Raw genomic sequence first — 27,233 nt, 5'->3', positions numbered from 1 at the left:
GCTCTGTCGAACGCCATCCATCCGTTCGATGAAATGGCCGAATGAAACCGGAGAACGCCCACCAACCGCTCGACGGCGAACTTGAGAGAGAGAGCGGTGCTCTCCTCTCAAACGGATTCCACCCGTCCGTCAAGTGCTCTACGTACCCNCTCTAATCTACATCATGAATACTACCCCACGGTGGAAAATCAAAATAAGATCAACCGTGCGAGGTGCGTCATTCGTGGTGGCAGACAGTGTTTTTGTATTAGAATACTATGTATGTATAGTGACCAGTTTTATTTATATATTGTTCTTTTTAGCAGCTCTATACTACTAGTTGTAGTGTTGTATGATTACAGGTTCATGTACAGCTTCGCTTCGTATACAGGAGAAATTTCTATGTATACGGCGGGTTTGTTAGCGTGTCCGGAAAAACGAGTAATCCGGGGCGTGACAGAATTATTTCAAATTTGAAGGATTTCATGTGGCCCAATATGAAGATATTTTAAATTACTCAAATTTTAGATTACGAACTTCCAATTTTGAACTCTTCCAAAATACGAAATTTTAAATCTGGTTCAGGATTAGGAAAGAGGTAAGGAACTTTAAATTTTGAATTGCTTCAAAAGTCCTTTTTTTTAAATTTTTTAGATATAATTAGCAAACCAACCAAATTAGTAGATTACTAATTATTATATTATAATAATCTTATTACTGGGCAAAGTATGAAAAATGATTTTTGAAGAAAAAATAATTCTTTTTTTGGGTCAAAAGTCTCTTTTCAGTTTTTCGCTTGTTTGCTACTTTGCTTAGGAGGAAAACTAGTTTTTTTAAATTATTATTATTTTCTTATTTTGTGGAAAATTAGTTTTTTTATTTTTAAAAAAATCAAAAAATAAAAACACTATTTTTTATAAAATCTAGAAACAAAATTTTCATAAAAAAACTAGTTCTTTTTAGAATCAAAAGAATGGAAAATTGAAAAAGGAATTTTCGTTGAAATTTTTCTATCAACTTTTATTTTTTTTAATTTTCATGCTTTCTCAAAGATCGAATGGAATAGCCACACATGGTTAACTTAAATCACAATAAAGATACAATTTTCACGGGTCCTACAGAAAGCAAAAAGCATTTTAGGCCCTTAACTAGTTCAAATTTAAGCCGAATTAAGGGGCTAAATTTTTTTGAACTTGATTCGATTCTAGAAAATTTTGCCTGCAATTGAGACAAAAAAGAGCAATTTTTTATATACTCTTGACTAGCTACTATTCAAAATTTCAAATTTACCTTTCAATTTTTAAAATAACCCTTTAAAAATCCAAATCTCGCCAATAAACCCTCGAGGGGTATGGGTACGTACGTTGAAAGAAACTGACATTTTTCAGAAGCAAATTCGGAAACAAGAAAGATGATTTTGGAAATCAAGGGTAAATTAAATATTTTTAGAGTTTTGAGGGGTATATTGGATATTATCTCAAACAAAAAAAATATGGCATATATAGCTCAATGTTGTTGCTGTTTGATTTCAAAGATTTAAAAATAAAGTAAGGATTTCACAATGGACACTTTTAAAATCTAAAAGGACTTGATTGCTATTCTTATCAAACTTAGACCTTAGTATGTTAAGATTAGAGATACGAACGGATCCGGATCAGTGGAGATCCTGCTCCGATTTGCTCCAGTTGAATATAAAACAATAAAGAAAAAAATAATTCGCTCACAAAACCACTCCAATCTAGTAGCAAAATAGAGCAGAAAGAGAGGACCCTTTCCTTCAGCTCCAATCTAATAGCAAAATAGAGCAGAAAGGGATAAAGGTGTCGACGGACCGGATCGGATCTAGATAGTTGATATACTATACACATACCCTAAAAAATAAAGATTTTAAAAAAAATTACCCTACCTATTTATCTTCAGATCGGATCCGGATCTGTGTACTTAAGCTAATAATATATTCATCAGGTCTATTTGAACGGGCCTGGGTAACGACTACTCATATACTACCTGTTTAAGACCGGGTATGGTCAGGTATGGATTGGGTCTAGATCGGATATGGATAAACGTATGTATATATTTTTTATAAATTTTATTAAACAGTCTATGAACATACCATATATAAACCTCTCACTATGAAAAAAAAATACTTTCTAATTAGTTGCACCTAGTTCAATAAATTCGCTCAAAAGAAAGATTCAAGCAGTAAACAGCCAGAATTAAAAAAAAAATGAGTAAAATAAAAAAAATTGAGTAAACAGAATGACATAGACTGTAAGTCCTATGAAAATTGATCTTTCAGTTTCAAACTTTTTTATTTACTATCAACTATTTTGCTGGGTCCAAGTTAGAGTCCGGTTCCTAATCTGGATTTGGAAAATCTTCCGGATTCTATCAATTGAAAGGCTGAGTTTGGGTCTGGTCCAAATTGGGTATGGATCCGGATCCATATCTGAAACTTTATTGGATAATTTTTTTAACCTTATACTATTCATTTTTTATCAGATCCAGCACAGTTCTGAGTAGGGTCCGGATCGGATATAATATATCGAGTATTTTGAACCGTTTTAGAAAGGGAGGAGCCTTACCTTCTCTTGATCTTTTCTAATTTTTATAAATCTATCAAAGATTTGTTCGGATCATAACTTACCCTGACCTACCCTAAATAGAATAGTAAGAGGGGCTAAAAATAAAATATAAATCAACTTGTTTCAAATCTATTCTAATCCTGCAAAGAAAAAAAAGAGGTGAATTGTAAGGGACCCGTCCCACCTTTCGGATCCACACTATTTGCATCCCAATTGGCCATTCTTTTTTGGCGTAAGAACGAGAATGTAAAACCATTAATAAAAAAAAAAAACCTACTTTCCATATGATGTTTGTAATCTATTATCTATTATCTATTACTATTTATTATTTCTCTAAAATCTTGCCACATGGCAACATTCTCTTCAATGTTGTTGGTTGTGAGCTCCACCGCTTTCTTTTCCTTTACTTGAACAGAACCGGATTGTCTAGTATGAGTGCCAACCTGAACCGGCTCAAGTCCTCCCAATAATTTCATCTTTCTTTGCTTGAACCAAACATGGTTTCCCTCTGTTTTTACTTAAACCAAACTGAGTTAAATTACTTCATTGGGCTGAAACAGACCAATTGCTTTATACGTTTTTATTTTTGAACCGCATTTTCTTTTTAATTGTTTGAACCAAACCGATTATAGTTGAGTCAGGCCTCTACCCTAAACTAGCTCAAGTTTCCTGTTTTTTTTTGCTTGAGCCAAACCAGTGCCCTTTTTTTTTTTGGCTTGAACTGGTCTGCTTAATTGGACAGAACCAGACCAATTGATTCATAGTTTTCATCTTTGAACTGGTTTTTTTGTTGAGTGAGGGCTCCACGTTGAATGATCGTATTAGTTTGTATAAGCACCACACTCTAAACCGAACTCACTTATTTTTTCTTCCAAATTATTTTATTATCTTAATAGTTTGTGGAATAAAATTATTAAGCTTCAACTAATGATAGTATTTTACTTCGGACGTGAACCTCGAACACTTTATAATTATATATTCTCAATAATATAATTTTCGTCATATATTATTCTATCTGTGAACAAAAAAAATATTTTTTTCACCTTTTCTTTTGCTTCTCTATATTGAATTTTTTGCTTGAATACTAATTTTGAAATTTATTTAGCAGGAAAAAAAATATTTTTAAGTAATGACAATTTATTAATATTGTGTTATTTAACTAAAAATATACTTTCTAATATTAATTATAAATTAAATATAATATTAACTATCCGCTGCATTGTGCGGGTATCTTAACTACTAGTTCATCTATCATTCATGTAGATCATCATAAGGTGCATGCTATTTTGTTGCTGGTCATGAATTAAATATGATATCACCATAAAATTAGAACTATAAAACCATGTAGCATCAAATGAGAAAAAAAAAATGTTGGAAAAGGAAAAAAATGTACTTATTTTTGCCTAATACTATTGACACATAATTTCTTTTACATATGTGTTTATAAAACAAAATGTGATATTGGAGAAAACTAAATTGTAATTAACCCGTTAATATTTTCTAAATATCTTAGAATTTACAAGTTGAATTTATTCATATTTAACTTATTGTTCAATTGTTCAATTCTTAGGTTTCATAACTATTTTAAAATTAATATGAGAATTTATAAGTTGTTATGAACTATTTCTTTTAATTTTGGAAATTAAAATTATCACGAGTAAGAATAAAAATTTGGTGAGTGAACTGTCGTAAACGGTGCAGTCGACTTGAATTTCAAAGTGATAATAATAATTGATAGAGCAATATCACTCTATTAAGGGGCTATACATGCATGCTGTGATACGCTCATCCATACAAATACATAATTTGATGGTTGTGACAATAGACGTGGAAGAAATTTATGCCTCCACGTCATTCCTTTTCTCTATTCTGCCTAAAGCCTTCACATGTGGCTCTTTTTTTCACGCAAAAAAATTTTACCCAGATTTGATAAAATATTGGAAAGAGGACCAACATTGAAAATGGGTCCAACATTGGAAAGAGGACCAACATGAGTACCAATATTGGAAAGAGGACCAATATTGAAAAAAGAACCAACAATGGAAAGGGTCAATATCTTGACCAACATATTCCTTTGGACCAAAACCTTTTCCATATATAGAGGTTAAAAAGGTGAAGGTGCACATATGCGTATGAGAAGACTTAACCTCAGCTTGCACTTTAATAGTCTCTTCTACCTCACATTTCTTTCACATTGATTTCTACACTGAGCTTTATATTTTCATTTTTGTTGGATCTCTGAAAGCTCATACTGTTCATATTGCGCCACCCTGAAGACGTGCTGACGGGATGAACAGTGGTCGTTGTATTGCTTAAGTTTGTGTCAATTTTTAGAATTCCTTCTTATTTTTATATGTTCTCTAAATTATATTTAACCAATATATCTTAATGCTTAGTAATCATGCACTCTAAATATATATTTGTATAGTTGATAATGATATATTTTGTTGTCATTCTCTTTTAGTTTTTCTTGGTTCTCTTTTTTTTTTTTTCTTTTATAATTATACTTTCGAATTAGCGTCAAAATTATCCGCAGCAAAGCGCGGGTTCAACACTAGTATAATTAAATGCATTAAAACAATCTTTCATTTGTGAATAGATATTTAAATTTCAAAATATTTATTACTATTTCATTTCGTTAATTTAAAATAACTAATATTCACCAAATTGTTAATAAATAGTGACGGCTGCATCCACCAGCAACATAGATGAATCCTCACGAATAAAACTCCATAAACTCCAGTAATCAACATTTTCATACTTTTTACCAAATAAAGTTAAAAATTTTTCTTCTATATTGATGATATATATGCATGGCTTATTATTTTTTGAGCAATGCTCTTATACACCAATAAATCTCAACTCTTAAATTTATAAAAATAGACGATAGAAACGCATTTTATTTTAGAGAATGACTAGCTTTAAATTTGTTGCCTTGGATGCAGGTCACCTTCTAAGAGAAGTAAAGAGTTTTCTCATCATGTAGTGTTAGCACCAAAGATTTTGTAAATTCTCATTTTCATTTCCATAATGTTCCTTTCATAAATATAGAACATTGCATCTTCCCCTACCACTTTTGTAAATTTTCCATCCATAATGTCCCTTTTATAAATATAAAAAATCTTATCCTTCCCTTCCATTTTTGTAAATTTTCCATCCCCACCATCCCATCTTATTCCAAAGTCATGTCTTTTTTTTTTTGAGAGAAACTCATGCCCATTTTGCTTTTATTTTTAAAATAATAGCTAATCTATACTTTTAATTTTTAAGCGATAGATTTTTTTTTTCCTTAATATTGTTATTTAAACAAGGTAAAAATTATTTTAAAGATAATTTGAAATTATAATAAATAAAATTAAATTTAGATTTATAATTTAAAGCTAATTTTCAAACATAGAAATGTTTAATTTAAATAGTTAACAAAATTTATTTTTTAACTATAATATAAATTAAATCTAATTTAATTCAAAATTTTAATTAATATTTTTGAACTTTAATTCTGCTTTCGCTATCGAATAAACAATTTGAATCTAATTTTAAAAGTAGAAGCCATTTATTTAAATAAATAATAAAAGTTGTGTTTATAAATACAACATAACTTACAATTTAAAATAAGTTTATGTATTTGAACTTTCATATTATTTTAATATTAAATTAACATTTTGAATTGAAATGTACTACTCATTTAAACATAAATTTTTTTCTTTCTGAAAATTAAAAGTAAAATTAAATTTGAATATAATGTATACAATTATAAAGTTTAAGCTCAAATTAAATTTTAAATTCACTTTATAAAGGTTTGTTACTTATTAAATTAGTCACTATCTAATTTGATATAAGTAACAAAATTAAATAAGTAAGCAAATATTTATTTAGGATTTATCAAATTTAATTAGTAATTGGTTAATATTTATTTTTCAATATTATCCTTACTATTGATCTTAAGTAGTAACCTGTTGTCATTCTGAAAATATAAACTTATCTCGTATTATGAAAAAAATAAAAATTTAGGAATCCCATATGAATTTTTTAAATTTGGACAACAAGTCAAAAAGAACATGTCTTTCTATCCAATAAATGACATATTAGTCCGCTAGTATAGCTATCAATCAAAAATTTTTTTTCTACCTATTTTGAGATTCAGAATCTGAGGTAAATTTACACTTTTGATTCTCAAAATATATATTTTGATATATTTATAGAATTAGATCCATAGATGGATATAAATGTTATTCTTTAATAGATTGATCATAACCGTTCATTCGTTCTTATTTAATATATTTTTTATTAACTATTTTTTAACTGATGGATTATAACCGTTCGTTTTTATTTAAAATATTTTTAACGAATTCATCATAACTGTTCGTGAAATTAGATTTATAAATGGATATAAATGTTCTTTTTTAACAGGTTGATTATTGTTCATTCTTATTTGTTATATTTTTTTAATAACAAACTAATTATAACAGTCAGTAAGGAAATATTTACTTATTTTTTTGGTTTCGTCTGTCATTAATAACTAGTGTAGGTACTCGCACGTTGCAGCGAGTAGCTATTGTTGAAGTAAAATTATAGTTTTTTTTTTTCTCCTTAGAAAGACTCTATCGCAAAAAATAAGAAAAGACTTTAATTTAATTGTTGTCCCTACTAAATAAGAAATTTTACTGAAACAAATCTGATGTAAAAATAAGAAAAGACTCTAACTAAGGGAATTTGAATTAATTTATAATTATTGTAAATCTATTTTGAACTAATATATAGATGCCTAAATTAATAACAATGAAATAACCAGGCTACTTAAAGATTAAACTCAATACTACAGCAGCTACACATTTCAAATCTAGGTATGCTGGAAATAAAAAAGTCACAAATTTACTGTTATAAATTAGCAGAAGCAATAGAACAAAAATAGAACAATCGTAGAAGAATGTTATTTCACATAACAAAGAAGTAAATTAATAAACAAACTATTATACTACAGCAATAATAAAAACTCAATTTTAGAAGTCTTAAAAAGAAACCCAAAATACTAACTAATTGTAGACAGTAAAAGCATCACCAAAATATGAGAAGACCATATTTCAATTTATGTCTACCATTCTGAGCATTCATCTTAGCAAGAGCTATCAATTACATTGGAGGATCATTCATTGAAAGTGGGCATTTAATTTAAAATTGGAGTAACAGCATAGCATTTGATTAAGCTCATTCTCCACCAGTGATGGTTCTGACCTCTGTTGAACCTAGGGGTTCACACCAAAAGGCAGAAAATTAAAAGGCTGAATGCCTCGTTCTCCACTACCCCCTCTTAGAAACACCGGGGAATTGCTCTCGAGTTCTTTATTCTCTAAAAGAAAAATACATGAAAGTATGAAATATAGTTAAAAAAAAAAGAGAATAAATAATACCCGAAAATTGATTTTCTGTTGGTAAAGAACTTCACATTGATAAAATCGTAGGTTTCGATAAAGTAATTTCACATGGCATGCATAGTGTAGCTCAATAAGAGACAAACTGTACATTAACCTGGAAAAATTAAGAAAGACTGTGGAATCGATAATTACCGGCCAATAGGCAATAAACAAACCTTGAGAATATGGTGCTCCAGGCTGCCAAGGACGCTTGAGCCTCAGGGGGAACAATGATGGATACATGGGGTATGTTGTTTATGAAGAATCATATAACACTGGAGAACTGGATGCAACAGTTTACTCCAATTACCCAACTTTACCACTGCTAGAAGTTTTACTATTTTGAAAAGAAAAGGGATGTTGGAACGCCAAACAACAATTTACATGTGTGCATGCACACGTTCATATGTACATGTAAAAATACATTTGATAAGGGCATAAACAATGCATTCTGTCCCAGGATTCACATTAAGGTCGGCGGGTTGCTCAAATTGATGATCCAAATTACTCATTCTATGGTTCAAAGAAGAAGATAGTTTTGGCAGTTAATCCCGATCAAAGGTGAGAAACAACATCTCTCTTATAACTGTTCATGCCACAGAATATATTCTGTTAAACCATTCAAGAAGAGTCCTTATTCAACAAAATTTCTTTAATAGATAATCTTGCTTATTTACAACTCTACTGTTATATTATTGTCAATTCCTTGGGCCTCTCATATATTCAAGAACATCAACTTTTTTCACTGTATTGAATCAAAGAAATGCCTTATCTAATTACCTTCGAACCCAACCTATATCATGAGACATTGAATCAATTCTTTCCAACCATAAAAATGCTACATGCCTGAATACATAATTTGGCGTTTGTATCCATCTTATCTAACATCTATGGGCATCAAACTAAGTAAGCACTACTCTTAACATCTATAACCAATTTATCTATATGCTATACAAGCACTGATTCCTGAAGATGTTACACTAATCCCTTATGTGCATCAACATTCATTCTTTCCAATACCTCAACCACGGCACGGATCTATTTCCCTACCTTCTCCTTACCTCGAAAGATGTGCCGAACTTTGATTCAACATCATGAAGATCACGCGCAATGAGCTCCTGCGCTGGTGGCTGCTGAGTGAAATCCTACAACCAACACCAGGGTCAATTTCTTCATAAGCTTATAATAAATACTCCACAACCAATAAATCTTGACAAAAAAATTCATGTAATTTGCTGAATCCTAACATACCAGGGGAGGAAACACCTTCTCAGCAGCACGGCGGGGAACAAAGAATCCCCCGTGAGTACTCGTATCGCTTCCCGTCAGAGTCTTGCAGAAGTAATTTGTCGGCTGCTTGCTCACTATACCCATCTCAATTGGAAGGAAGCTATCTATCTGCTCCTGCTGCATAAAAAAAATCAATCACTTTAGGGTCTAGTTAGCCTAGCTTATCACCACGGTTAGGTCCGCAACAGCAGAAGTGAGCCATTTGCTGCCACCTTTAATGCTCCAGAGTGGCCCGCAACCGTAAATTTGTGCTATCCACAGTAGCTCCGTAATCAAAGCTTTTTAACACCACAGCACTATGCCAAAATGCAAAGCTAGAAACGCTTAAATTGAAAGAAAATGAATGCCCCAAGTAGTGGAGGGATGTAACGACAAGAGTAGAATAAATTTATTTATTTATTGGAGGTAACAGTTACCAACAATGGGGAAAAAAGAAAAGAGGAGCAGATGGGTGAAGAATGGGGTGCCATGTGGCAAAAGTGTTGCGGATTCATATTATTTAATAGCTTATTTGTTTGAACAATATAAAATTTTTGATGTTGGCTCAACCAAACTCTGCGCTCAGGTAGGGATGTCAACGGGTCGGGTTTTCAAAAATTCGAACCCGAACCCGAAAACCAAATTAAAATCCCAATCCGGATCCAAACTTGACGGGTTTTAAAAATCCATACCCATATCCGTACTTGACCAAAAACCCGAAACCCGAACCTGGACCCGAATCCGGCGAGTTTTAAAAATCCATACCGTTGGATGAAGATTTAAGAGATAAAAATTATTAAATATTTTATATATTATATAAATAAATAAAAATAAATTATGTATATATATATATATATATATATATATATATNAGAATAATATTATTAAAATGCCAAAGAGTGTTGTTTTTTTAATTCTTATAGATTATTGATATATATTTTATCATAAAACTAGACTACTTCGTTCAACTATTAACTTCCCTATAAACTTAATCTAAGTAGGATTGATGATGGAAGGGGCGGTAAAAAATAAAAAAAAAATAATTTCAGTAACTTTTTAATGCAGAATCAGAAGCTTCCAAGTAGCTTCTTGCTTTGAAGCCCGGGAGGTCACTCTCTCTAACTTTCTATGTCACAGCAAATACTGCTTTTATAGAGGAAAAGGAGGAAAAATTAATCATTTCAGAGTATAAAAAAAAATATATATATATATATATATATATGGTGGTAGCGTAGCATTACAAGCAAGCCACATACGCGTATTACGCCATTCAATTCTGATCAAATTAAATATATATTATATATATATATATATTCTATATCGATACCTCTCTTCTTTCCTAAACCCTAATAATCCGGCGCCTCGTCTCCCACATCTACGTTCTCCTCCTCCGCTTCTTCCAGCCAACGTGAATATATATATATATTCTATACCCCTATATATATATATAGCCTTTAAACCCTAAACCCGACGTAGTCTCCTCCTCCATCTCTCCTTTTTCCCTCTCCTCCATGGGAAGGGTGATTCGAGCGCAGCGCAAGGGCGCGGGATCCGTGTTCCGCTCCCACGCGCACCACCGCAAGGGCCCCGCGCGGTTCCGGTCCCTCGACTTCGCAGAGCGCAACGGGTACCTCAGGGGCGTCGTCTCCGACATCGTCCACGACCCCGGCCGCGGCGCCCCCCTCGCGCGCGTCACCTTCCGCCACCCCGTCCGCCACCAGCGCCAGCACGAGCTCTTCGTCTGCGCCGAGGGCATGTACACGGGCCAGTCCGTGCACTGCGGCCGCAGGGCCTCGCTCATGGTCGGGAACGTCCTCCCCCTCCGGTCCATCCCCGAGGGCGCCGTCGTCTGCAACGTCGAGCGCCGCGATGGCGACCGCGGGGTCTTCGCCCGGTGCTCCGGGGACTACGCCGTCGTCGTCTCCCACAACCCCGATAACGCCACCACAAGGTCCGTCGAATCCAACGAACAATTAAAAGATTGTTAACAGATCCGCCGAACGGATATAATTTTCTCTATTCGTCCAAGGCATAAATAAAACTAAATACATTGAATTTCATCAAGAAGAAACAATATAATACAGTTATGCACGGGAGTATATCACAAGAGTGAGAATGTAAATCTAACTATTATTACAACATTTGGATAAATAATACATGGCGGTAAGGTGTTTATATATATATATATATATATATATATATATATATATATATATATATATATTATTTTTTTTTTTCTCATTTTCGAACTCAAACGGATGAATTACACTATCGAGCTTCTAATACGAGAGTGCAGGATCAAGCTTCCCTCTGGCGCGAAGAAGATCGTCTCGAGCGGGTGCCGCGCGATGATCGGGCAGGTCGCGGGCGGAGGGCGGACGGAGAAGCCCCTTCTGAAGGCCGGGAATGCGTACCACAAGTTCAGGGTCAAGCGCAACTGCTGGCCCAAGGTGCGCGGCGTGGCCATGAACCCTGTGGACCATCCCCACGGAGGAGGTAACCACCAGCACATTGGCCATCCTGGCACCGTTTCCCGCCGCGCGCCGCCCGGCCAGAAGGTCGGTCTCATTGCCGCCAAGAGGACTGGACGGCTCAGGGGACAGGCTGCTGCCGCTGCTGCCAAGCCCGACAAGTCTACCTAAAATTGCGTCAAACTGCTTGGCTTTCAACTTAGTTTAGAGTTAGGACCTTATGCAATCTTTTTCCGTTATGGAGATTATGGAGCTACTATATTTATCTTTTGTTATTAGGCTGAATTTTTGGTGTCTAATTATGGAGAACTGGATGTTTGGTTTCTTTTTTTTTTTATTATGATTGCGTGATTATTTTGTTTCCATCTTGTTGATTCATGCCTTCTTCTTTGTTCTTTTTTTTTTTTTTTTTTTTTTTTTTTTTTGGAGATAAAGGTAGCTCATTTATTTAGTTAATGAATTTGATCACATAGAGTGAGGCAGCAAATATCCCTGAAGAGTGAAAAAAAAAAATGAATAAAAACTAATTACAAACGCCGAATCAAATACTCAGCTCTACAAAACTCAGACCACTCCTTTGCCGGTATGCCAATGCATTGAACATTAATGATGGCATGGACAGTTAGATTTCTAAAAATAATAATATTTTTTTGTGCTATTTTGATGATTAGTTGTGGTGGTTTTACAGTTTCTATATCTGTATATGTTTTTGGATGGATAGTGGGGGAGAGCTTTTACCTCTGCTTCCCTACTTTAGATTTACTATTAGTTAGACTTCCGCGCTGACGGGGAACAAAAGTGATCACAAGACAGAAAGAATTAAGAAAAACTTTAAATATCATATCGATTTTATACTTTCTCACTTTAGTACCCTATAGTTTAAAATGTATCAATTTAGTGTTCTATGGTTATATTTTTATCCTTTATTATCAATTTCACTAATTTTTTTCATTAAATCAGTGACAGAATTAAAATTAAAGGGTACTAAAGTGAATATTCGATAAACCTAGATAGAGTATCTGAAATTTTTTATATATAATTTAACGAAACATTAATGGGACGAAAAGATAAAAATAAAATCACATGACACTAACTATATATATAATATACTTGAAACCACATTGTAGTAAAGTAAAAAAATGCGAAATTACAAGAGTCGTATCTAAAGTTTATCCAAAGAAATATGAATGAGAAAAGTGAGAGTAAAGCATGCATAATATTTTTTTTGTAAAAAAAATTCAAATAGAACACTTTGTTGAAATGCAAAGTGTTAAAAAAAAAAAGTTAGCCAAACAATATTTTAATAAAGTTGGACACTATAATTTCTTTCATGCTGTGTTTTCATTATTACTTTTCTACTTTTTTAATTACTATTCTGTATTGCTAGCCACGTTAGATGATGGCATGCAAAACACACCATGCAGACCTTGTTCTCAGCAGAAACGACAACATAAAAAGAAAAAAAGGAAAATCGATCTGTTTTGAAATTTTGTAAAAAAAGAGCACTATTTTGAATTCCACAGTGACCCAGTTTCAGCCCTAACTGTAGTAGGTATAAGGTTTGATTGGTCTGGATTCTAGAAAAGAAATTTTTGTAGAATTGATTTTAGTTTGGAGAATTAATTTTTATTAAAAACTGTAGAGCGTTTGGCTGAGTTTAAATAAAATTAAATTTTTTGAAGGATTTTGTAAAACTGTTTGACAAAACTTTTTTGATGCTTGCGCATATAATCTTTTTTACTAAATTTTATTTTTTAAAAAAAAATTAAATTTAATTAAAATTTTAAAATTGATTTAAAATTTTAAATATTGAATTTCAAATTTGCACAATATTCAAACTATGATATTATAATTTAACACATAAATTAAAATTTTATTATTTAAATTCTTAAATCTAAATTTAAATTTTTAATTTCAAATATAAAATCTAACTTTGAAATTTAACATTTGAAAATTTGAAATTTAAAATTTTAATATTTAAAATCTTAAACTTACAGTTTAAAATTTAAAAATAAAATTTAAAGTTTGAACATTTAAAATTTGGAATTTTAAATTTTTAAATTTTAATTTGAAAATCAAAACTTATAATTTTAAATTTTAAAGTTTAAATTTTAAATTATAAAATATTAAGTATTAGATTTTAAATTTTAAATTTTATATTTTGAATTATAAAATATAAAATTTCAAATTATAAAATTTTATAATTTTATAATTTAAAAATTTAAAATTGAAAATTGAAAATTTATAATTTAAAATTTGAAATTTAAACGTTAAAATTTTATAATTTAAAATTTTGAAATTTGAAATTTAATAGTTAAAAGTTAAAATTTGGAAATTCAAATATAAATTTAAACTTTAGAATTAATATTTTAATTTAATTTAAAAATTTGAATCTAAAATGAAAATAAAAATTTAAAATTTGAGTCTAAAATTAGAATTAGATTTTTAACTATTTTGATTTTGGGCCTTGAAAATCAAAAAATAGATTCTAAAAATCATAATCTGATTTTGTAATCAAGGTTGAGAAATGCCATATTGAGCTAAAAATCACTTTTAGATCTAAAATCTCTTACATAAGCTATCCCAAACACCTGAATTCGAGAAAAGTGATTTTGATTCTGGAAAAGTGATTCCTAGAAAAGTGATTTTGATTTAGAGAAGTGATTTTGGTTAAAAGCTGTAAAACGTTTGGTTGAGTTTAGATAAAAACGAATTTTCTTAAGTAATTTTATNATAATTTTAAAATTTTAAAAATTAAAATTTAAAATTTGAAATTTTAAATCTAAATTTCAATTTTAAATTTCCAAGTTAAATTTAAAATTTAAAGTTTAAAATAATTTTAAAATATAAAATATAAAATTTGAATATTTAAAATTTAAAATTTAAAATTTTAATTTCAAAAAATTGAAATTTATAATTTGAAGATTAAGAAGTGTAATTTTAAATATTAAATTTTAAAAATTTTAAAATTAAATTTTAAAATCTAAAATGTCAAAATTTAAATTTTATCTTAAATTTGAAATTTAAAATTTGAAATTTGAAATTTGAAATTTAAAATTTAAAATTTTAAAATCTAAAATTTGAGATTTGAAATTTAAAATTAAAATTTAAAATTTAAAGTTTAAAATCTAAATTTTAAATTCTAGATTTGGAAAGTTGAAATTTAAAAAATTAAATTAGGATTGAAAATTTAAAAATTAGAATTAAATTTAAATTTAAACATTGAATCTAAAATTAAAGTAAAAATTTGAAATTTGAGTTCTAAATCAGTATTAGATTTCAAGAAATATTTTTTTCTGCTTCTGCTTCTGGGGTCTTCAAAATCAGTTTTCTAATTTTGTAAAGCACAATCAGGTTCTTCAACTTCTGATGCTAAACGCTTTTCTGAGCCCAAAAGTGATTCTGAGTCGAAATCACTTCTAGAAAGGTTGGACGAACAGGGTTGGAAATAAGCATTTGAATTTTAAAAATATAAAAATCATTTTTTTATTATTTTAAAATAAATAATTTTTGTCACATTCTTTTACTGTTTCCGAATTACGGAGTGATGCAAAAACGACACTATGTCTAAACGAGGAAAGACACAGCTACCGTATACCGTTTCAAAAAAATTTAAATTATCATTCTCATGATGAACGGTCGATGATAACCCACTGAAGATCAAACGGCCAGTGTAACTGTATCAATAAGCTAATTAATGCATGTTTACGGGTTACCCCTTTACTTTTCATATATTATTAATAAGGTTCTTTACAAAAACTGTTTTTTATTAGGGTAAACTTCAGATACTACCCATGTGGTTTCACACTTTCTCATTTTAATGCTATGTGGTTTAAAGTGTATCGAGTTATTGTCTTGTGGTTCCATTTTTATCTTTTTGTCAGTTTTTTTATTAATATTTTGTTAAATTATATACAAAAAAACTTCAGATACTCCACTTAGGTTTATCGAATATTCACTTTAATACCCTTTAGTTTTTACTTTGTCATTGATTTAACAAAAAAATTTAGTTAAATCGATAATAAAAAAATAAAAATGAAACCACATTGCACTAAATTGATACACTTTAAACTAAAGAATACTAAAATGACAAACTGTGAAACCTCAGGGTGGTCTTTGAAGTTTTCCCTTTTTATTATTATTTAATTGTTCCGGTGTTCGAACTCTTTGCTCGCGAGAGAAATTAAAGTAAAAAAAAAAAGGAAAAAAAGAAGAAATTTCTGTAATTTCCGGCAAAATTCTCTTAAATCTCTTCTTCCTTTTTAGGGTTTTGGGATTTTTTTTTTTTTTGACCACTCTTTTCACTGGCTACTTCTCACTCGCAATCCGCTACGTGATGCTTGTGAGCTCATCCTAGGGTTTATCTTCTTGATCCATCCTAGGTTTCTGCGATTTTGGCCATAGAATTACCGATTGCGTCGCTGAATCGAGATCGAGGTGATCAGTAAGGGGTGTTACGGTTAGGGTTTTCAAAAAGAAGCGTCGGAGATCAATTGACGCGGTGATCGAAGATGATAACGGAGAAGCCGAGTTGGATTCGGCACGAGGGTCTTCAGATCTTCTCCATTGATGTGCAACCGGGAGGTCTCAGATTTGCTACCGGCGGAGGAGATCAAAAGGTGAGATTCCTAGCGTATTTGTATCTTTCGATCCTTTTTAAGCTTCCTCAATTGTTGTTTATAGGTTTAGTTGAGCATCTTTTGTTGCAATTTTTCATGCGTTTTTTTGGTTTATACTCCTCTAAACTTCTCCTCTTCATCTATTTGGTTTCTCCTTGATCCTTCCGTTTGCTTTTTAACAGATAATTTAATGCCTTTTTATTTTAATTTTTGCCAAATTTGTTTTACTTGTTTGTGTTAGTATGTTTTTGATGTTATTTGCCCATGGTGTTCATCTTTTAGTAATTTCACTACAATGTACAACTTGGATGAGAAAAAAAACTATATATTTAGGGCTATATTTGGATTAATCTTGGCTATTTCTGATGAAAGTTACTCAGGTATGTTGATTCGGACTTCTGCATGACACAGGCCGTAGAATTACAATTTGTCGAAGAAAGATCATTAATCTAACAATTCGTTTGTACTTTGTATTTTAGTTCTAGTAGAAGTTTCACTGCAGCTAATACATTTTCTTATTTGCGCATGTGGATTGATTTTGTGTTCATCACTTGCATGCCGCTATTACTTTTTATTTCGTCTTCGTTGCTTTACTTAAACCTTAGCAGTACACTTATCTGTAACAAGATTTTGCATGCATAAATGTGCGCTTTATAGCTGAGACTTCTCTTGTGAATGATTCTTTGCATAGGTTCGGATATGGAACACAAAATCAATGAGAAAGAACCATAATAGCAACCATTCATCACAAAGACTGCTGGCAACACTCCGCGACCATTTTGGATCAGTTAATTGTGTGAGGTGGGCCAAGCACGGCAGGTATCTCGCTTCAGGTTCAGATGATCAGGTCATTCTAATTCACGAAAGGAAACCCGGATCCGGGACATCAGAGTTTGGCAGCAAAGAGCCCCCTGACATAGAAAATTGGAAAGTCGTTATGACTTTAAGAGGTCACACTGCTGATGTGGTAATTACTTGCCAATGCTTTCTTTCTGGCCAAAAAAAAAACCGGCGAAAGGCACGGATAGTCTCTGCACTGTCTTGCATCAAGATACTGCATGCTAGTTTTCCAGAAATTTACACACTTCAATCCCTGGAATTTATCATATATTTTACCATTCCATCCCTGGCCACTTAAAGAGTATATCTGACAACACATAGCGTTTTTCCTATAATTTGAACGTCTTAACCTTATTTCAAGTACACCACAACTAGTTATTTGAAGGAAAAGGGTAAACATGGTCATTTGAGAGGATAAACTTTAGAGTAGTTTGATTGCTAGTGTTGGAATTGCAATATATGAAAAAGTTAGGAGACTAATATCTTTACATAAAAAGGCAGGGATTTAGTTGATATTTTGGGATAGTACAATGACTGGCCATACATTTTGTTCGAAAAAAAGGCTCCCAGTTTTGAAACCTTCTTGCTTATGTTGGAGTTGAAGCATGACTTAATACTATTTTTTTCCCTCTTTTTTTTTTCCTATCTTCCAATGCCTTAAACAGGTAGATCTTAATTGGTCGCCCGATGACCAAACATTGGCGAGTGGCAGTTTGGATAACAGTGTTCACATATGGAACATGACTAACGGTATATGCACTGCTGTATTGAGAGGGCATTCAAGCTTAGTCAAAGGAGTTGCCTGGGATCCCATTGGTTCTTTCATTGCTAGCCAATCAGATGACAAAGCGGTAATCATATGGCAAACCAGTGATTGGAGTCTTGTGCATAGGACGGAGGGCCATTGGTCAAAGTCGGTACGTTACAAACCACAGGGATTTTGTTCACATACTTGTTTCTAGTGACTTTTTTTGTTATGGTGTTTACATATGTATACCTACGCAAAATTACCTATATACATTTATAATCTTCAAACTCTGTTTTACATATATATATATATATATAGAACTGGGGTGGAATGCTTCTAATAGCACCAAGCCATTTGTGCTTGTGGGTTTTTGGCCTTTGGATAAAGGGTTGTGTGGTTAGGATGATAGTAGTCCCCATAAGATTTAATTGTAGTTGGTAGAATAGCATGATCTAGGGGATAGAAATAGTCAAAGGGGTAGATCCAATGGTGGAAAAATTTGTAGCACTAAGTGCTTGGGACTATTGGAAGCATCCCAGCCAGACTATATATATATATATATATGAGCTAGGCTCCTATGCTTTTGAAAGTACGGAGGCCTCCGTGCTTGCAAGTTGTTTTCGATGATGGAGCATCCGATTCGGCGATCGGCTCCGTTAGACATGATCTACACTATTGAAACTATTTAGAAACCAAATTTCATAATTTTTCGACTTCATTTGCCTAGTGAACGAGTTGGCTCAAAATGAACGGCTGAAAATAAAAATCTCACAAAAAATAGTGATAGTAGACTCAAATTTCAAATCGGAAGTATTGTTCTTACTCTTGATGTTAAGTAGAATTTTCTATTAAAGTTTCATGTAAGTTGGATTCTTCTACACCGTTGAACTTTAAAACGTGTCACATCGGCCGTTAAAATAGTCATTTTTTAGACTCTTTGATCACTTGGTAAATGATGTCAAAAAATTATGAAATTTGTTTTCTAAATAGTTCTAATAGCGTAGATCATACCTAACAGAGCCGATCGCCAAATCGGATGCTCCATCATCGAAAACAATTTACAAGCACGGAGGCCTCCGTACTTTCGAAAGTATAGGAGACGTACTCTCTCTCTCTCTCTCTCTCTCTCTCTCTCTCTCTCTCTATATATATAAAATATATATATATATATATATATATTATTGTTGGCTGGAATGCTATTGATAGCACGAAATATTTTGCTGCTATCAAGTTTTTTGTCGTTAAATTTATCTCTTTTATCATTTTCATCCGTCATTATACTATTCACATACCAACCCACTCAACCTAGGGAAGCCCACATCATCCTAACAGTGCACATCTTTTAATCCAAGGGTAGAAAAACTTAATAGCACAATATTAGGTGCTATTAATAGTATTCCAGCCTTAGTTAATATATATATATATATATATATATATATATATATATATATATATATATAATGGGTGAAAATGATCAAAGGCATAGATCTAATGGTAAAAAATTTACAAGCACCACGTGCTTGGTGCTTTTACAAGCACCATAGCCGGACTCTATATATATATAGTTTTATAGGGGCGTAATTGTAATAGTGTTTTTTTTCTCTTCTTTTTTCAATGAAAGTTTTGCTTAATCAATAGTTGGCCTTTTTCAGCTTGGTTCAACCTTTTTTAGGCGGCTTGCATGGTCACCTTGTGGCCACTTTATCACTACAACTCATGGTTTTCAAAAACCAAGGCATTCTGCTCCTGTGCTAGAAAGAGGCGAATGGTCTGCTACCTTTGACTTTCTAGGACACAATGCCCCTGTTATTGTGGTGAAATTTAACCATTCATTATTTCGTAAGCACTCCTCTAATGGTCAAGGCTTTAAGGCTGCACTTGCTGGAGGATGGACCAATGGAGCATCAAAGACACCAACAAAGGACCAACAACCCTACAATGTGATTGCTATCGGAAGTCAAGATCGCACGATTACCGTCTGGACAACAGCAAGCGCTCGCCCCTTGTTTGTTGCCAAGCATTTTTTCACACAAAGTGTTGTTGATTTGTCATGGTAAAACTCTTTGGTTTATTACAGATTTGCTTCTTGAAGTTTGATCTATATTCCAATCTCGTCCTTGGAGTTTCAATTGTAACAATTTAGTCCTTAGTTTGATTTGACTTCAGTCTCGTCCTTGAAGTTTTATTTTTGACAATTTTACTACTAAAGTTTGATCCCAATTTTGATATCTTCCTTGGTTCCAAATTTTACAAAGCAAAGTCAATAGTTCTGATGTGGTAAAATTTTACAAAGCATAGTCAATTGGTGTGGTAAAATTGAATCTAGGGTCAAACTTTAGAGACTAAATTTGTAGTTAACCCAATCAGTTTTAATTTGTTGTCTTGGATTAATATACTATTCATTAGTATGTAAACAGTAATATATGACTATAAGCTAATCCAAACATTCTATATGGCAGGAGTCCGGATGGGTATGATCTATTCGCCTCCTCATTGGATGGGACAGTGGCTACTTTTCATTTTGAAGTGAAGGAATTAGGGCACAGATTGAGTGATGCTGAGCTGGACGAGTTGAAGAGAAGTAGATATGGGGATGTGAGAGGAAGGCAAGCAAACTTAGCTGAAACCCCTGCACAGCTGCTGTTAGAAGCAGTTTCAGCAAAGCAAACACCCACTAATAAAGCAAATTCCAATGCCCAGCAAAATGAAATATCCGTGAAAACTTCTGTTGATTTGGGGAATCCAGCTACCAATCAACCAATTCAGAAGGTTCCAGAAGCCCAACAAGAAGAAGCCAAGAAAACAGGAGCTTCTGCTGATGGTTTAAACAAAATCCCATCTGTCCGTCTATCTAGTCCAGTTAAACAAAGAGAATACCGCCGTCCAGATGGGCGAAAAAGAATAATTCCAGAAGCAGTTGGAGTTCCTTCCAACCAAGAAGCTCTTTCTAGTGGCCCTCAATCTCAACTGGTTGATTTTGCATCCTTAGCCTTGGAACAGCAAAAGGATGATAGAATGCTTATAGGCACTAATATGGTAAGAGAAGCTTCTGCCAAAAGATTTTTCAGCGGATACACCGATGCAAATTGCACCAATTGCAGGGTTAGGGAGCGGTCGGGTGTCATGGCTAGGGCTAACATCAGCGAAAGTCTTGTTATAGAGAAGACTTCAACTTATAATGAGGGAAGGATGAGCATAGAATGCGCAGGTTCACTAGGAATGGTGGGCTCTTTGACTTCTAACACTCTTTCCATTCGTGTATATAACAAGAAGGACGATGAGGATACTTTGCCAGTTTGCTTGGAGGCTACACCAGTAGAACGAGCTGCAAGCGATGTAATAGGTCCAACTAATTTATTTTTATCTAAAGAAACTGAAATTAGATGCGCTAAAGGAACTCAAACCCTTTGGTCAGATCGTATATCTGGAAAAGTAACTGTTTTGGCTGGTAACGCCAACTTTTGGGCTGTTGGTTGTGAAGATGGCTGCTTACAGGTACTAAAAATGATATTTTCCTTTGTGAGCTGTATAATCATATAGGCAAATTTTTGCTTAAACTTTTTGAATTCTGCTTTGCACATGATATTACTTCATTCAAAAGACCAGTAAGGTTTTGGGTACTAGAGAATTGAGAAATGTATGAGGACTAATGTTCTCTTATTGCCCCTGATCAGCTAACATGATGGGTGTGGAGACAGAATGGAACAAAAAACCCTTCGTTTTGTTTCATTTTCTTTTGTGCGTCTCTAAAATTTATTTTTTTCTCACTGTACTTTGGCTTTCTGTCGTTAGGCTGTGGGAGCTTTATGAATCAGTCGGTACTCGGTAGAATGACTGCTTGACAGCATACCATTTCAGCTACACTTAAATTACTCCTGCCAATTCAGCTCTACTTGAATTTCTAGTCAATATGTTCTTAGGAATCTGTTTTCTTTCAGTAACTAGTAACCTTCCTGACATTATGACACTCAAACTTAATTTTCTTATTGGTAAATGACATGATTAATAGGGATCGAGAAGCATCTGTCTGTGCTTTTGTGCATTGCCCATTCCTTTCCTTATAAAAAGAAACTGGTTTACGCTGAAATTTCTCATGGCTTATATGATTAATTATTCAGTCAAACACTAGTTGCTGGCGTGCTTTTATATTGAGATGCTCCAATAGATGTGCTATTCAGTGCCTGTTTAACATGCTTATGCTTGCTCATATACTGGCTTTACTCCTTTATCGTGCCATCTTTTGCATCTTTCAGTACAATTTGTATAATCTGCATATCATTAATGTGCATTTTCTAAGGAATAAATGGGTATTTGGCTGTGAGTCGATGTGTAAGTATGTTTCTTCTTTTCTGCTTATTTATATCAATTTGTTATTGAATCATGATTGCTTCTTCTTTTTGAGAAGGTTTACACAAAATGTGGAAGACGAGCAATGCCGGCAATGATGATGGGGTCTGCGGCGGTTTTTATAGATTGTGACGAGTGTTGGAAGTTACTTCTCGTCACAAGAAGAGGACTCTTGTATGTCTGGGATCTTTTCAGCAGAACTTGTCTTCTTAGTGACTCTTTAGCTTCTCTTGTCACCCCGCAGGTGGACTCATCTGCAAAAGATACTGGTATAAAATAACATCATGTCTTCTTTTATTGTCATTGTTAAGTAATCTATATATTCTACTGACCATCCTAGCGCAAATGACAAAGAGCTTGATAGTTGGTACGTGAGTTCTCAAGTTCGAAGTCTAGTTGCTTTATTTTTTTAGTTAAGTTCATTCATAAAAAATGAAAGAAGCAGTTGCATGCTACCATTCTTTCTCTCTCTCTCCCTCAAAAGAAAAAAAAAGAAGTAATTTATATATTCTTGATTCAGGAAATAGATCTTTGAGATGTTTACATATGCGCATAATTATCTGGATAGATATGTACCCTGCAAAATCTGACTTATATATTTGCCCTTCAAAATGTTAATTATTTTTTATAGAAGACCCTTGGACTTGTGAAAAAGCCTCTAGTTTAAGAGCTTTTCTATTACAAAACGAACTTCCCTGACAGCACAACTTCCCATTTAAGATAAGGCTATTTTCGAAGAGTGTGTACGAAAATTCAGATTTTACAGGGCTACATATGTAAATAAATGATTGGTCGGGGATGTATATGTTACCATTTTTCTGTGTTAATACTGGTATTGTTCTCTCTGTTTAAAAACAAATTGATCCATCAGCATGATCTGACCTTTGTGACAGGCACAATTAAGGTTATATCTGTGAGGTTCTCTAGATCTGGTTCACCGTTGGTTGTTCTTGCCACTCGCCATGCTTTCCTTTTTGACATGAGCCTCAAGTGCTGGTTGAGGATAGCCGATGATTGTTTTCCTGGTTCAAATTATGCAAGCTCTTTTAGTTTGAGCTCTACTCAAAGTGGCGAGCTGGGCAAATTGCAAGTGGATGTGGGAAAGTTCATGGCTAGAAAGCCAAGCTGGAGCAGGTTTCTAAATATTTAAAATTTTGCAGTACAAACAGTAGAAGTTGCTTTGGCCTAAATTTTAGCAGCTTCTGAAAAAGTGGGATATTAATAAAAATGGTATTCCTTTTCTTTCTTTCTTTGTTTTTTGTTTTTTTTTTTCCTTTTGGTTGCAGGGTGACAGATGATGGGGTGCAGACACGTGCTCATTTAGAGACTCAGCTTGCAGCCGCATTGGCTTTGAAGTCACCTCAAGAGTATCGACAATGTCTCCTTTCCTACATACGTTTCTTGGCAAGGTTAGTGCACTGGTTTTTCCTTTTTCTCTTTATAATTTTTTTTCTTCATGATTGGATGTGTGTCTGTGGATTGAAGGATGGGATGGTGGATAAAACTTCGCCATCATCGGTTCATGTCATATATGGTGTATGCTGTAGATTTGACCCTCGTAATGCCTGTTAGGGGCTGGAGCCTCTTCCCTTATTCTATCATGCGCTGTTAATTATAGTATATGTTCTTCTTGCACATCCTCATAATTATAAAATTTCTGGGATCTATGTTCTGAGCAGAAGGATTGATAAATGGTTTAAACCTTGAAAGTATAATTGTATGTTTACCTTTGAAAATGTAATGTTGCGTTTATATTTCCTGATCATACTTTTTCTCAGGGTACGAAAATAACAACTTCACATTGTAAAGTTTGCAGACCCCTCAAAACTGAACAAATAAGAATTATCGACGTGCTTATAAGTTATTTAGATTGATAGGGACAAATATAATATGATTTTATATGCAATCTTTTCTATATAGTTCAGATTTCATATTCCATCTTAATATAGTTTATTTATCCTGTTCCCCTTGTGCTTTGACGAGTGGAATCTGTATAATATCATATTCCCATTTTATACCATGTTCTATAAGAATTTCACAGCCGCAACAGCACTAGTAAACCTAGCCACAGCCCATTAAAACAAACTTTTTATTACATTTCGTATGGGTTTGTGGCCGTGGAATGGTCATAATGTGTATCACCTGTGCAATTTGATATGCAAGCTACTACGGCTGTTTATAATCATCTGGCACCTCTAGCTAATTTCATACATGTGGAGTGAGGAAAACAAATGGAGATTCCTCTGTTAATAGCCCTAAACCTGCTTTAATGCTATTTATCTAGACCAGCTAACAAAGTGGCCCTTTCTTTTTTGTGTTGCAGAGAAGCTGACGAGTCGCGTTTGCGTGAGTTCTGTGAGAGCTTTCTTGGACCTCCCATCAGCATGATTGAAGCTGCTTCTGCTGATCCTAAAATCTCAGCTTGGGATCCCGATATTCTTGTAAGCATATACTTTACTAGTTTTCTCTCTCATTTTTCTTTTTTCATCTTAATTTGGTCAGCGCCAATTTTTCTCTACTAGAATGTTTGGCAACTGTCTTTCAATCTTAAATTACGTTCTTGCTGCCGATGTATTGACTGGTACTAGAAATCTTACATTTTATTTCTTGCTTTATATGTCAGCGGAAATAAAATGTTTGCCCAGCTCCCTGAAAACCTAAATGCACATTGGAATTTGATTTTTGACTTGATATCCAAACACTTGAAATTATCTGTTTTGCGCTAACCTCCTGCTGATTATGATTTTCTGTTCCATCTTCTCTTTTCCTTGATGGACTAACCTTGTTTTATTTGCAGGGAATGAAAAAGCACAAACTCCTCAGAGAAGATGTCCTTCCGGCCATGGCGACAAACCGAAAAGTCCAACGACTCCTCAACGAGTTCACGGACCTTCTATCGGAATATGAAGCCGCTGAAACAGATCGAGGTCCAATGGATATCGTGCCATCGCCAAGCACCACCGCCGCCCCCGTATGATTGGCCCATAGCAGGTTTCAACTTATAGTTCAGATAGAGTTTTCGCCTTACTGACGCTCGAGAATTAAATTATTCACCCTCATACAGGTACACCTGTATATATATAACAAAGTAGCTCTTTATCTTAAAGTAATTTGTCTGCAGCTCCTTGTTAACAGTGGATGCTGCTGCTATAGGCGACTGTTTGTATATCTCCGCAAAATTCTATAGAAGCTTTGTTTGATCTCATCATCTGATCATTTATTAGTGCAGCTATCAATCTGTGTGGATGGCATTTTTCTCGGCCTGAAAAATCGGTGGAGAATGGAAGGTAATTTTGCTTTTTCTGTTCTCTGAGAAGTTTTTCTTTTTCGACCGAATAGTTGTTTTTCTACTCCTGTTTATCCTCTTCCTGAAATTAGCATGCGTGGGGCAATGTTATTATATATGTGGGTGTTTGGCCAAGCTTTTGAAAAGTGATTTTAGATCCAAAAGTAATTTTTGGCTCAATATGGCGTTTGACAATTTTATTTTCAAAATTTGATTCTTATTTTTAGAATCAATTTTTCGATTTTCGAGACTCAAAATCAGAAGCAGCTAAAATCTTTTTCTTAAAATCTAATTCTGATTTTGAACTCAAATTTAAATTTAAAATTTTATTTTAGATTCAAATTTTAAATTTAAATTAATTTTATATTTTATATTTGAATTTTAAAATTTAAAATTTTAGCTTTTAAATTTTCAATTTCAAGATTTAAAATTTAGATATTAAATTTCAAAATTTTAAATTTTAAATTTCAAATTTAAGATAAAATTCAAATATAACCCTTCCTAGCAGCTCTGCAAGTTTCACTATTTTTCAGTAGCTGTAGGAATTTTTTGTATTTTTTTTCCTAGTTATACTACCCCCAGGCCCAGGCAATATAATATAATTGATTTATTTTTTTTTTGTAGGAGTGTTATGTAACCGTGTGAGACCTGTAACAAGGGTTTTCATATATTATCTGTGTGAAAGTAAATTTGCACATATGGTCCATAAACTATAAAGTGGGTGGTACTTTGGTTCTCAATTTTTAATTTATCAGAAATTCTACTTGTACACTCAAAAATGACGGTGTAGATTTTACACGCCCATACGAGAATTTATGCAAGAATTTAAATAAGTTTTAATAAAAAAAAGATTGATGTGATAAATAAAGAATTAATAATTTTCGGAGTGTAAGATGTACATTTTATTTTGGAAGTGTATTAGTAGTATTGCTCTTAATTTATTGTAGTTTTTGGTTCTAACTTTTAAAATTGTTATTATGAAATCTCACAACTTTTTATGTGGACGTATCGTTAATGTAAAATTTTGGACGCATCACCAATCACAATACTATTATATTATTTTTTTTTATTAGTGATTCATCAAGTATTTAGTTAACTAAATTAAATCATAGAATTTAATTACAATAATTCTGAAAGATTGAGCCAAAAATTATAAATGAACGAAAATTATAGAAAAGAACTAAAATTTAAGGACTACATTGTTACCCAACTTATACTTAGATGACCAAACATGCAATTCACCCTTTTCACGTAATGTTTGTAGCTCACCCATTCATGTAGATCATGAGGTGCATATTATTTTTGTTGCCAATCATGTATTAGAAATGATTTCACCTTATAAATACGGGCTATAAAGCTATGTAACATAATCCGACAGAGAGTTAAAATTTGATGAGTGAATAAAAAGAAAAATCACTACTGATTTATTTACTCAACATAAAATTATCAAATATTCTGTGATATTGGAGAAAACTAAATAATAATCATAAATTCTAAACTCTAAATAATAATCATAAATGATCTTGGAGGCCTCCTAAGGATCTCAACAATTTTATAGATTTCCCTTCCAAAGTTTAAAGTATCACATACCCTTATAAATATAGAAAATTATCATTAATACTCCCACCGTTAGTTATATTAGCTTTACCATAGTCTTTAAATGATTAAAGATGGGTTA

At 32.9% G+C, this 27,233-nt stretch overlaps 3 protein-coding genes across 5 annotated transcripts; 2 read left to right on the top strand and 1 right to left on the bottom strand.

The window, feature by feature from the left end:
* Window positions 8,805–9,408, bottom strand: LOC109720710 (auxin response factor 12-like). The gene is made up of 2 exons (XM_020247988.1): window positions 9,227–9,408; window positions 8,805–9,120 (listed from the first exon to the last, which is right to left on the bottom strand). The coding sequence occupies exons 1-2, from the start codon at window positions 9,386–9,388 to the stop codon at window positions 9,022–9,024; spliced, it is 261 nt and encodes an 86-aa protein (XP_020103577.1). The 5' UTR covers window positions 9,389–9,408; the 3' UTR covers window positions 8,805–9,021.
* Window positions 10,756–11,886, top strand: LOC109720729 (60S ribosomal protein L8-like). The gene is made up of 2 exons (XM_020248017.1): window positions 10,756–11,195; window positions 11,541–11,886. Exons 1-2 carry the CDS (start codon window positions 10,756–10,758, stop codon window positions 11,884–11,886), a joined length of 786 nt encoding a protein of 261 aa, XP_020103606.1.
* On the top strand, window positions 15,898–26,306 carry LOC109720379 (protein HIRA-like). Of its 3 annotated transcripts, none has more exons than XR_002218909.1 (12): window positions 15,898–16,334; window positions 17,026–17,301; window positions 17,840–18,091; window positions 19,575–19,975; window positions 20,382–21,417; window positions 22,328–22,538; window positions 23,163–23,403; window positions 23,556–23,678; window positions 24,593–24,710; window positions 25,067–25,260; window positions 25,499–25,556; window positions 26,180–26,306. XR_002218909.1 is itself a non-coding variant. In XM_020247442.1 (10 exons), the coding sequence occupies exons 1-10, from the start codon at window positions 16,227–16,229 to the stop codon at window positions 25,244–25,246; spliced, it is 2,946 nt and encodes a 981-aa protein (XP_020103031.1). In that variant the 5' UTR covers window positions 15,898–16,226; the 3' UTR covers window positions 25,247–25,492. The 3 variants fall into 3 exon arrangements, 1 of the variants encoding a protein (XP_020103031.1); XR_002218910.1 differs by having other exon boundaries at window positions 25,494–25,556; XM_020247442.1 differs by lacking the exons at window positions 25,499–25,556; window positions 26,180–26,306 and having other exon boundaries at window positions 25,067–25,492.

This window comes from Ananas comosus, linkage group 14 (genome assembly GCF_001540865.1).
Source record: "Ananas comosus cultivar F153 linkage group 14, ASM154086v1, whole genome shotgun sequence".
NCBI classification, from domain to species: domain Eukaryota; kingdom Viridiplantae; phylum Streptophyta; class Magnoliopsida; order Poales; family Bromeliaceae; genus Ananas; species Ananas comosus.
Note: the sequence above shows the minus strand (reverse complement) of the source record. Positions and strands in the feature narration are given on the sequence as shown.